Below are 12,924 nucleotides of genomic sequence, written 5' to 3'. Positions count from 1 at the left end.
GTATCACTGTTGCTTCAGCTATGGGTTTTCAGCTCAGCTCCAGACCAAGGGCTTGCCTGTATGAGATAGCCACACTGGTTTACAAACAGATGTAATTAAACCAGTGCAAAACCCCATGTAGACACACTTATTCGGATTTAAGAATTGCTTTAACTCAGTTTAGCTGGAGTTAGGAAGGAATCGACTTCAGCTAAATTGATATAAGCCACTCTAATTTTAGTTTGAGTATTTACCGTGGGGTTTGCACTGGTTCAACTAGATGAGTTAAGTAGTTCCACCAGGGTTAAGTGGAAGGGTATAAGTAATTGAGCCAACTCCTGCCCAGCATGGCAGGGATGTTTCTGTGCATTTGGGATTGAATAGCCACCAGCTTCTCAAAACCTTTCCAGAAGTGCAATCAAAGGCTAGTCATCAACACCAACGCATGGCTCTGAGCATGTAACTTCTCTGTTCAAATCTCTGCATCAGCTTTTTATTCATGGCCAAGATGATGGTCACACTCCATGACCTGACTGTGGAACATGTTGGGACTCAGATCATGATCCTCCCTCAGCTCTTTTGCTGTCAGTTTCTGGGACTGCTCTTCCCAGAAAAGGAGGGAGATCTCTTTCCAAACACATGGCCCCTGGCAACCAGCCAGAGCGCAGCATCCTTCAGGGCACAAGTGAAGATGCATTTATTTGGTTTGGCATTTGGGCCACTTGTTCATTCCTAGGAAGAAAGCTGCCAATACACTTGATAGGTTGGCTTATTTACAAAAGCATACATTAGTACCTAGTTGCTACACCAGCAGGTGTTTTGTAAATCATTAATACCTACCAGTTGTATATAAATATGACAGAGGCTGGGAGCAATATGGAAGTGTTTGGCTCAATGAAATGTTTCTCGTAGCCAGTGGAGAGCGCTCCACCTAGCTGCACCATAAACAGTAAGTAGCATGGTGCTGAAAATAAACCCATAAAAGCAGCATACAAGAAGAACATGAACATGAACAGAGCTGAGATCGACTCAGAGCCACTCAAACACCGGACTTGTCCCGGGAACTACCAGGTCTTTTGCTGGGTGACTCATCAAGGTCTTCTCAACTGTTCAAGCAGACTCAGGTTGCTCCCCTGAAGCTTATGGAAGCAAACTCTCCTGTTCTCCCCTCCCATGTACATAAATAGCATTGCACAACTAGTGAGATGCATTAAGAAGCTTTATCCTCCCTTTTCAGCGTCATGTCCTGGCCACTGCCTGGAGCCACGTACCAGACCCTGGCCAGAGTTACACAACAAGCCGTCAGGCAGGGGCGTGAATAGGTGTGATTTGTGACCAACACAGGTGGGTCAGCAAAAGCAGCTATACTGGTAAAAGTGCCCTTTATTGGTACAGCTTATTTCACTCAGGGAGGCTAGAAGCAGCTATGCCAGCAAAAGCACAGTTGTGCCAGTATAAGCTGTATGAACACAAGGTGCGCTTGCCAGCAGAGTACACCGACATAGCTACGCTGGCAAAGCCTTTTATGCTTAGACCTGGCCAAAGCAGAGCAGATTATAGCCTCTCCTATGTGCCCCGAGCTAACAGAACTGGTCCTTCCCCATGCGCCAACGTGTCCATTTTAGAAAAATGCTCTCACCTACAACGAGTAGCATCCCTACTATGGGAGGGGCCAGTCCAGTCATGTTTGCAGAAGCTACTCTTTAGTTCTTAAGAAAATTAGGTTTCTATCCCTCAGAGCTGCAAACTAAACTTTCCAAAAAGGGCCCTGATACTGTGCTGCCTTCCTGCTACAGCTAACAGAGCCTGGAATAAGAGGAGCTCAGATCCCCTCCCACCCATAGCGACAGAGCAGTAACTCTGAAACTCTTTAAAACTGACACTCAGGCACTTCCAAGAAGTTTAGAGCCTCCTTCCGCACCCACCCAAAACCCATCCACCCGCTCTGCAAGCGCCAGCAGGACATCTTATCTGGCTATGGCTGGCTTGCCGATTTGTCGGGGTCGCCTCTGCCCCACCTCTCCCCTCAGAGCAGTGCCATGTTTGCTGAATCTGTCACAGCCCATGATGCGCTCCACTTGCAAGACACTTCCTGTGGTTTCTATTTATACAAGAGCATGTGAAGGAATTGAGGCACAGACCCCCAGCTACATGCCATGGGCCTCAGCTTCTATTTAATGGTGCTAGCCCTCTAGAAGACCCAGAAAATACAACCCAAGTGTAAGCAATGCTGCAACTTCTACCTGAGTCTGCAGACAGCCTTCAGCAGGAGCAGCAGCTATTAAGCCATAGGCCCCACACTCACCACTAGTGCACCCCAGGCACTCACTGCTCTGGGGGAAGCCACTAGCATGGGTCACACACATGGAGAACTCCTAAGCAAGGGTGGGGTACAGCCACAACACAGGGCCAGAGCATGGTGGGGAGGGGACTGGCTAGAGCACAAGTCAAGCAGGGCCATGGAGTGCCTGACTTTGCTGGATTGTAATGAGATTCCAGTGATCATTACAATACCCAGACCTGGCTGGAAAGTAGCACAGGGTGATACCTCTTCTGGACAGCAATAGGCAGAGCTCAGAATAGCTCAGGAGTTGCAAAGCAGCATGAATGGTTTCTGAATTTGTTTGGCAGACGAGACTGAGTCATTTGGGAACCTGCGTAAACAAGACAGGCTGTTCTTTGCTCTGCTGGGGCAAGAAGCCTTTCACACAGGAGGCCTCTCCATAGTAACTTACACTTTTCAAATTGCAGGGTGCTCAGAGAAGAGCCACAGATGATGATGAGGGGTTATGGAAGGACTAGTTTATGGAATTGAGAGCAACAAGGGACTCAGTTTGCTTTTTCATATCAGCATACCTCACTCCCCTTACACTGGGGAAGGCAAATCCCACAGGAATAGTCCCTGGGACTGATCACCTCTTTTCCAACACCAACCTGTGTCTGTACCACACCTCTGGCTACGTTCAGCAGCAGGTTAAAATCCATTAATAGATTTTTACCTGCACGGTTGCGCCAGGTTTAATATAAGTGAGATATAACTGAGTTTACAGTTTCCGAAGGCAAACTGGGATGTAGGATTGGCTCTCAGCCACACCGTTTCCACCCAGGCACTGGAAGCAGCAGTGTGGTGCTCATTTCTCCAGTCTGAGCTACAGAGGTTTGCTTTCATGTATGATGAACCCAGATTGGCTATAAAAAGATTTTTTCCAAAATCCACACCCCGGAACACCAACATCCATAGAGCAAAAGCAGATCTAGGTAGTTATATCTGAGCTCCTCACAACCACCAGTGGATTTTAACCTCACACTGCTCTATTATCCTCATTTTACAGATGGCGAACTGAGGCACAGGGTAGATTAAGTGATTTGCCAAGGTCACACCAGAAGCCTGTGGCAGAGTAAGAAACTGACCCCAAGTCTCCTGATTCCCAGTCCAGAGCCTTATCTAATAAGCTATCCTTCCACCCTGCATGAGACTAACTACTGAGATCTTTGCACTTCCAAAGGAAGTTTTTCCCATCATGCTTTCTCCCATGTTTGCCCTTTACTTGTGAGAACAAATTCTCATTAAAATTTGAAAAGTCACCACCTTATTTCTTTTAAATCCATCCTTAATCTATCTTTGGGAAACCTATTGATCCCCTCCAACATCTGGGTCAGCAATCTCTGTGTCACTATGTCCCCAGCAGATGAAAAGTTCAGGTTTATGAAAGAGAGGCATGCTCCCTCTGGGGATTTTAAAGGCTCAGGGAGCGAAAGGCAAGATCTCTGTCCTAACAGGACCCCATCAATACTTGTTCAGCCTAGACCACCAGTTTCTCCAGAGGTTCTTACATCCTTTTGAAACTCCTGCCCTCTGTCTGCACTATTGAGACAACCCTGCTGATACCTCTACCATTAACAGTCAAGCATTTTGCCCTTATTACTAATGTTTTAAAGAGATTAAATCTGTAAATACATTATAGGAAAACAGGAAAAATTACTTTAAGTGCTTTTTAACGCACTTAAGAAACATCTTTATCATGGAAGATAGGTCCATCAACGGCTATTAGACAGGATGAGCAAGAAGGGATTGGGTGACAGGGCATGGATCACTTGAGGATAACCTGTCTGTTCATTCCCTTTGGGGCACCTGCCATTGGCCACTGTCAGAGGACAGGATACTGGTCTTGATGGACCTTTGGTCTGACCCAGTATGGCAGTTCTTAATTTTAATTTGGAGCCAACTTTACAAAAGTATTGATTCTGTGTGTGGACAGACTGGAGCCTTCTGCAGTCAGCATTTGTTATAAGCACCTCTATCAGGAATTAGAGCCCCACTCATTGTCCTAGGCAAGGTACAAACAAATCGGACATCCGATGAAGTGAGCTGTAGCTCACGAAAGCTTATGCTCAAATACATGTGTTAGTCTTTAAGGTGCCACAAGTGCTCCTTTTCTTTTTACAAATCAGACAGTCCCTTTCCCAGAACGCTTAGTCTAAGACAAAAGATTTGACTTGTAAACAAGACAGGAGGGAGAATGAAGGGATGTTAGGTTAGTGGTAACAGCAATCTTAGTACTCACGAGCGATCACTATTTCTAGCCAGCATCACATGGTAGTGATCAATAGGTTTCACAAAGATAGATTAAGGATGGATTTAAAAGAAATAAGGTGGTGACTTTTCAAATTTTAATGAGGATTTGTTCTCACAAGTAAAGGGCAAACATGGGAGAAAGCATGATAGGAAAAACAGACACACAGGTTTATTAACCCATTATCACTAGCATGTCATTAATGGAGAGAAGGAGCCAGTGCTCACACATCATAAGAATGTCATTAAAACAGCATCATGTGCAAAGGAGACTGCAAGCCCCCATGATTTAATCAAAATGGATGGTTACAAGCAACTGGGAGGTTTTAGAACAGAGAAGTGGTCAATTTGTCTGACTTCATCAAGAATACCATCCAGAAGTTGAAAAGGGGGGCAAAAGCCAAACCTGATTGCAGGAGCTACACATGCATTCTGGAATTATTTGAAGTTTTAATTCAAAGTTAAGTTTACACACATGCAACATGCATTACGTAAGACTGAAAAGAGGTTTTGTTTTTTTTTAATGGAAATAGAGGCTACCTTAAAAAGGAGGCTGGCAGGTCAGCTTTGACCCAGGAAATTAAACAAGTACAAATTGTTTTTCTTTAAAAAGTACGTTTTAAAAACTAAAATCACAAATTTCCATTGATTTTTTAGAAATTCAGTGGAAACGGGCAGGGTTTAATGTTTTTTAAGTGACCTACAAAAGGGTCAAATATGTGTTTGATTGTAAAGAAGAAACAATGCACAAAAAAGGCCTTAATTGATGTGTGTTTTAATAATAGGCTTTGTTTTTTGCTTTTTTTACATGAGAGATTAGAGCTTAACACACTCACTGACTCACTAGAGAATTAACCGGATTTTGACATTAACCAGAACTATTTAAAGGAAACTGATTGTTTTCCATGACTTCTCATCCCTCTCCTCTAGAATGGTTGTTGATTCCCTCCATTCTTCACTTATCCACTTTGACTTTTTTCACCCCCTTCCATCTGAAAGTCCTCCCTGCCAATTTATCGCTGCTCCCCCCACACACACACACACACCCCACCCATGCTCACCCCCAACTTCTGCTTCCTCCACTCCTGTTCTTGCATTGTGGTGCGTTCCTGGCAAAACCACCATGACCAGGGCTGGATTACCCAAATAGGCAGACTAAGCACATGCTTAGGGCACCAGCAAAGCAGGGGGCACCAAAAAAAAAAAATTTTTTTTTTAAATTTGATTTGATATTTCAAAAAAAGCAGTTCTTAAAACATTTGGGCAATGATCGTGTGTTGAAATCTCTTTCTAATACTCACTGGGAGGCACATGCAGTGGCAACAAGTGCAATTCTGGAGTCCTACTCAAAGGCTGTGGATGCATTAGAAATTATAGCTGAGGACCAATCACAAAAGGGAGAAACTATACAAACATTGCGAACAAGATGCAAGAAATAGAGTTTGTATTCATGTTGACCATGTGGAATGAAATTTTACAACCCTTTTACCACACAAGTCAGGCTCTCCAAGAAAAAGAATTGGATTTGAAAACATGTGCAGACCTCTGTCAATCATTAGCAGACCACTTACACACTTTGAGGAAAGATTTTGAAAGATCTGAAGACCTAGCAAAAGATATCTTGCCTGATACTAACTACAAAGAAGCCCAGTCCCACAAGCGAATCAGGAAAAAACAACCAAATGATAGCACTGCAACAGAAACGGCATTGAATCCTAGAGACAAATTTCGCGTATCTACTTACTACACTATAATCGATACACTTGAAGCTCATATGAAGAGGAGAGGTGAAGTGTACAAAGAAGTATCAAGTAGATTTTCTTTTCTAAACGATATGGACTTATCTGACGAACAATATTCACAAGGTTCCCAAAAGCTAGTTGACTCATACCCTGTTTACTTGAACATGAATCTCTGTGGAGAAGTATGGCCGTTCCACTGTTATATGCGCGCAAAGTTTAATGAAACAGGAAAAATGAAATTCAGTCACGTTGATCTTCATGACACAATATTGAAAGACTGAATACGATGTGTATTTCCAAATGTACAGATTACACTACGTATTTTTCTAACATTGATGATTACTAACTGCTCTGCAGAACACACTTTCTCAGCTGAAAAGAATAAAAAACCCTCAGAGAACAACAATGTGTCAGGACAGACTTGGTTCACTTTCCCTATTGTGTATGGAAGTGGACATGCTTCATTGAGTCAGCTTCAGTGAACCTATCCAGAATTTTGCAACCAGAAAATCTAGAAAGAAGCTATTTTAATTCCAGCATACATGTACGTTTTGTGTCATTTCAAAAAATAAAATATTTTACGGAATAGTATTGTTTTTATTTTGAATTACTTATGAGGGGGCACCATAATCTTTTCAGTGTTTAGGGCCTCTAAAGGTCTTAATCCGGCCCTGGCTATGACCAGGCTAATTGCATGCACTACAAATTAATTCTCTCCTGTTCTACCATCTTCCTACATGAACCACTCTACTACTCCATCTTAAATGAATCCCATGCCTCTAATCCCAGCTGCCTTTTCACCACTTTCGGGTATGTTTACACTACAAACTAGAGGTGTATTCTTAACTCAGGTTAGCTAATTTACGATAAAAAAGCAGCGAAAACACTACTACTCGGCATCATGTTAGCATCTTGAGTTAAAGTCTATAGGGCAGCCTCAGATGCACTGCTAATCCAAGCTAAAAGACAAGTGTCTTCATTATTATTTTAACCCAAATTAGTGAACCTGAATTAATACACTTTTTCCAGCAGTGTAGCCTACCCTTTGACTCACTTCTCAAACCTTCCCCTCCTCCCGCATCTCTGCTTCTCTCTTGACACAGGATCTTATCAATTTCTTCCCAGGAAAACAAAAAACAAAAATCTGACATGACCTTCCCTCTCCCATCTGCTTGCCTTTTCTTCACCTACCCCTCCACCTCACAACTCTCTCCTCCTTCTCCCTGATCACAGACAGAAGTGTCTCATCTTCTTTCCTTCTCCAACACCTCCACTTGCCTCATTGACTCCATCCCACACACCCATTACCATCCCATCTCCTCTCTCCCTTTTATCTCTAATCTCATTGAATACATGATCTACAATCCCTGGCTGGAATTCCTCTCCTCCAATTCCATCCTAGACCAGGGCCAGTACTGGCAGGGAGGGGAGAAGGGCTTGCAGGGCCTATAGCCATCCTAAAATTTGTCTTAGCCCTCCCCAGCAGCTGCCATTCTCCAGCCACCCAGCTCTGAAGGCAGAGCAGAGGCTGCTGGCTGGGCATCCCGCTCCAGCAGCATTGGAGAAGTAAGGCCAAGCGGGGTGAAGGGGGGTGCGCGCCTGACAGTAGCCCCCGGCCTGTGTCCCCGCTCGCTGGGACATGATGCCCAAGGCAGGTGAAAGGCTGGAGCTCTTCACAGCGGCCTGGACTGACCCACTCCGGCCCAGGCTCCTGGACCCTGACCCCCCCCAATCACTGCTCCCCGAGGGCTCTGCTGGCCCTGGAGCCAGGTCCCCACACCCAGGCAGCTCCTGCCAGCTGCAAGCAGCCAGTGCCCCATATTGCCCAGCTCCAGCTTCGGACCTGGCTGGAGGTAGGGCCTCATGGCGAGCGGGGGCACAGCTCCCCAATTTTCTGTCTGGCCCACCTCAGCCCCTCCTCCCCACCCCCGCCCCACCAGGAAGAGGCTAGGGTTGCCAGGTGTCCAGTTTTCGACCAGAAAGCCTGGTTGAAGAGAGAGACTGGCAGCTCCGGTCAGCACCATTAAAAGTCCGGTTGGTGCGGGGCTGGCAGGCTCACTACCTGGCTCCATGTGGCTCACCAGAAGCAGCGACATGTCTCTTGGCTCCTAGGCAGAGGAATGGCCAAGGGGGGTTCTATGTGCAGCCCCCGCCCTGAGCACCGGCTCTGCAGCTCCTGGCTGCGCCTCCACCTAGGAGGCGAGGGACATGTCACTGCTTCCAGGGAGCTGCCCAAGGTAAGTGCTGCCTGGAGCCCACACCCCTCACCACGCCCCAACCCTGAGCGCCGTCCCACACCCAAACTCCCTCCCGAAGCCCCTCCTGTGCCCCAACCCCCTGCCCCAGATCGGAACCTCCTCCTACACGCCAAACCCCTAATCCCTGGCCCCACCCCAGAGCCCCGCCCTCAAACCTCACCTGCCTCCCGCACCCTGAACCTCTCATTTCTGGCCCCAACCCAGAGTCCATACCCCCTCCCACACTCCAACCCCCTGCCTCAGCCCAGAGCCACTATCTCCTACACTCCGAAGCCAGCCTGGAGCCTCCTCCAACACGCCGAACACCTTGGCCCCAGCCCAGAGCACCCTTCTGCACTCCAAACCCCTCATCCCCGGCCCCACCCCAGAGCCCACACCCCAACCCTCTGCACCAGCCCAGTGAAAATGAACCAGTGAGTGAAGGTGGTGGTGGAGAGTGAGCGACAGAGGGAGGGGGGAATGGAGTGAGCAGGGGCGAGGCCTCGAAAGAGGCTGGCACCACCTGTCCTAGACCCTATCCAATCCAGCTTCCACCCCTTGCACTCAGCTGCTCCCGCCAAAGTCTCTAATAACCTCCTCTTAGCCAAAGCTCAGAATCAGTACTCCATCCTCATCCTCTCCTTGACCTATCAGCCACCTTTGACATAGCTGACCACGCTCCTCTTCTTGAAATCTTGTCCCTCCTAGGCTTCCCTGACTGTCCTCTCCTGGTTCTCCTCCTACCTCTCTAATCACTCCTTCAGTAGGTCCCCCTCCCCCCAAGCTTTTTGGGGAGTTCTACAGGGCTCTGTCCTTAGTCCCCTTCTCTTCTTCTATACCTTATAACTGGCCAAAAGAAAAGGAGTGCTTGTGGCATCTTAGAGACTAACAAATTTATTTGAGCATAAGCTTCCATGAGCTACAGCTCACTTCATCGGATGCATCAAATGCTCAAATAAATTTGTTGGTCTCTAAGGTGCCACAAGTACTCTTTCTTTTTGAGAATACAGACTAACACAGCTGCTACTCTGAAACCTTATAACTGATATTATTTGCAAACACAAGTTGCCAACTACCATCTCTACACTGACAGCTCAGACCTAGGTCTATTTCAGATCAGTTGCCTTCTGTCCAAATCTCAGCCTCTCTCTCTGATATTGCCTTGTGGATGTCTAGCCAGTATCAGCTCAAGCCGTCTTTTGGTTCTGTGTTTGTACACGGCTTAGCACAATAGAGATCCTGGTCTGTGCATCCGATGAAGTGAGCTGTAGCTCACTTCATCGGATGCACAGACCAGGATCTCTATCATAGCATCCTGATGCTATGCATCCGATGAAGTGAGCTGTAGCTCACGAAAGCTCATGCTCAAATAAACTGGTTAGTCTCTAAGGTGCCACAAGTACTCCTTTTCTTTTTTCTTTTTACGAATACAGACTAACACGGCTGTTACTCTGAAAACTGGTCTGTGACTAAGGCTCCTAGATGCTTGGATAATAGTAATAGCTTGAGAACTTTCAAAATTAAAACACCTATTTAAAGCAAATCCTGATAGATTTGAGTTAATAGCTCTTTCTAGAAGATTCAGACACCCTTTTGGTTGAGAAAACTCCAGCTCTCTCATCCTCCAGCAAGGACAAGGAAGACAAGACTTTGAAACTTTACGACATTCAGGCTGCTCTTATACATCATAAAAGCAGCACAAAGGGAACAGCAGCTTTAAACAAACAAAGCTTTCCCAGCAGTATTTGCAATCCAAACATGCCAAGTGCATGAAAACACTGGAACAATGGCAGAAAGACTACCCAAAAAAATACAACTAATTTTCATTGTTTAAGTGCAAGAAGTGAATAGCCTCAATGGTGAAGACCGAACTGGATTTCTAGAGTGATTCCAGTTTCCAGAATTTGAGGTGTTCTTGTCAATACAGGAAAGGACATTTGTTTAGCGGCATCTAGGATTTGTGACTTAACAGGTCTCCAACTGTGAGCATTGTGAAAACAGAGCCTCCTGCAATCAGTATGTCTGCACAGGCCCCTCTGCATGCCTCTGATAAGGAATCAACAGCATTTTACAAACAGCGTTTAACTCACAAGGAAAGAAACAACTTCCCCCATTTCAGACCAAGCAAAAATTCAGAATGAAGCATCGCTAAAAATCCACCTCCACCCTCCCAGGCCTTTTATCTGCCCAGAAGGGGCCTGGTGAGGGCTTTACAGAGGTTCAAACTCAAAGCACCAAATGTTTAGCACAATCCTCAAACCCCAAAGGCAATATGGGCCAATGCAGGGTGGGGACTCAGCTGAGAAAAGGAGGCTCAGCAACAAAACGAGCAACCTGTGAAGCAAGGAGCAAGACCCGGGAGCAAAGGCAGCCATAGGCAGCCCCAAGGTGCGGGGGTCTCAACACCTCAAAGAGAGAGAGACAGACACAGCCCCATGTAACATCACTTTTTATCACGTTGGGTGGTGAAGCTCCTGAACTGCCATCCTGCCCCCTTCCTCACTGCCCCCACACCTTCCCCTACCCTCCCCCCGCCCGCCTCCCGGCCCAACGCCCCCTCCTCTACCCTCCCCCCCGCCCGCCCCATTGCCCCTGCCCCCTCCTCTACCCTCCCCCCCGCCCGCCTCCGGGCCCAACGCCCCCTCTTCTACCCTCCCCCCCGCCCGCCCCATTGCCCCTGCCCCCTCCTCTACCCTCCCCCCCGCCCGCCTCCCGGCCCAACGCCCCCTCCTCTACCCTCCGGGCCCAACGCCCCCTCCTCTACCCTCCCCCCCGCCCGCCCGCCCGCCTCCCGGCCCAACGCCCCCTTCCCCCCGCCCGCCCGCCCGCCTGCCTGCCTGCCTGCCTGCCCGCCTCACCGCCCAGCCCCCTCACTCCTGCCCCCGGCGCGGCACTCACAGGAGCTGACGCTGAGGAGCACGAAGCGGAGCCGGCCCCACGCCCCGGGCCCAGCCATCGCCCCGCGACCCACGGAACTCCGAGAGGCGACGCCCGCCGCTGCCTGACTGAGCCCCACCCGGCCCGGCTCACGGCCCGCAGGTGAGGCCCCGCCCTTCCGCCAGGTGAGGCCCCGCCCTCTGTGCCCCCATTGGATCCCGGCCAACGCTCACCGCCCCGTGCACCCCGCCCCCAGGTGTTGATTGGATTCCGGTACGGTGTCGTTGATGGCGTCAGCCCTGTGCCCTGACTGGCTATCACACCTACAGCTCCGCCCTGATTGGTTACCAGTAGGGCCCTTCACCAGGCCCCCGTGAACTTAGTCCCCGCCCCAAGGCCCTGCCCTCCCGCCGCCAGGCGGCTCAGGTTGTCATGGTGACGGAGGCCTCAGCCCGCTCCACTGGCCCGGACTGTGCCAAAGAACGCGACCCCGCTCGGCGCTGATGGGGGCGGGGCTGCACCCAGGGACTGGGGCCCCCCCAAATCAGAGAGGCCGCTGGGAGAAAGCTGCCCCCCCCGCGCTGCCCCCAGCCTAGCTCATCCCCCACCCGTGTCCTGCACGCAGCCTCCTCCCACTGGCCTAGCGCCCGGCCCAGCTCACCCCCCTCCCTGCACCTCCCTGTGGCCCAAGGTCCCCCCCTTCCCCCGTCCCTGCACCCAGGCTTTACCTCCCCACCGCCCCGTGGCCAGGAGCCCCTCTGGCCAGGTCATCTCTCCCTCCTGCCCCGCCCAAGCCAGCCCTCCTCCCCAGCCCCTGCGGCCCAGCCCCGGCCCAGCTCACTCCCCACCCCATGGTTCCCCGGACCCAAGCCCAGCCCCTCTCCCTGCCCCTGGTGGCCCAGCGCCCCGCCCTGCCGCCTGGTCTTAGTGTGACAGGGCGGCCTGAGGCTGGGTGCTGGGGAGAGGCTCCTCCCCCTCAGGCTCTGGCCCTGTCTCCATTCGGGGCCCCGCGGGCGGGTCTGAGCCAGCCGGAGAAACAGCATTTCCCTCCCACAGGGGAATCCAGACATTTGGGAAATGTTCTCCGTGGAACGGAAAGTCCGAACACATTCCATTCGGGGACCTCGAAACGTTTTGATCCTGCCGAGCCATCATCATGTAATGTAACAAATGAAATACAGTACCTCATATGCACAGATGCTATATAGACCATTGCAATCAGGTCATGGATTTATGGGCAGACTTTATAGGCGTGGGGGAATAAATTGACAGGTTGGGTTGTAACTCCTTCCTGAGTGTGCCCTGCCCCCTCCCTTCTGCCTTTCTTTGTTGTTTCTTTCCCTCTGTTTCTCTCCTTTCTGGCCATCTACACTACAGCTCCTTGGCCGGTTTTTAGTCTAGACGCAGCATTCGCCAACAGAATGAATTCTTCTTGGGCCGTAGCTGCACCACCTCACCAAACTGCAGTCACTATTCCAATGGAAGCGCTCTTCTGTCGATATCGTTGCATCTGTAC

At 49.4% G+C, this 12,924-nt stretch overlaps 1 protein-coding gene across 1 annotated transcript in view; it reads right to left on the bottom strand.

Moving 5' to 3' along the window:
* F11R (F11 receptor) overlaps nt 1-11,588 on the bottom strand; it is a 48,428-nt gene extending 36,840 nt beyond the window's left edge. Inside the window, exon 1 of the mRNA XM_074938740.1 lies at nt 11,430-11,588. Within this exon, the coding sequence (XP_074794841.1) occupies nt 11,430-11,487 (58 nt within the window). The 5' untranslated portion in view covers nt 11,488-11,588. The remainder of the gene's footprint in view (nt 1-11,429) is intronic.
* Between the last annotated feature and the right edge of the window lie 1,336 nt (nt 11,589-12,924).

Source organism: Natator depressus, chromosome 24 (assembly GCF_965152275.1).
Source record: "Natator depressus isolate rNatDep1 chromosome 24, rNatDep2.hap1, whole genome shotgun sequence".
In the NCBI taxonomy this organism is placed as follows: Eukaryota; Metazoa; Chordata; order Testudines; family Cheloniidae; genus Natator; species Natator depressus.
Note: the sequence above shows the minus strand (reverse complement) of the source record. Positions and strands in the feature narration are given on the sequence as shown.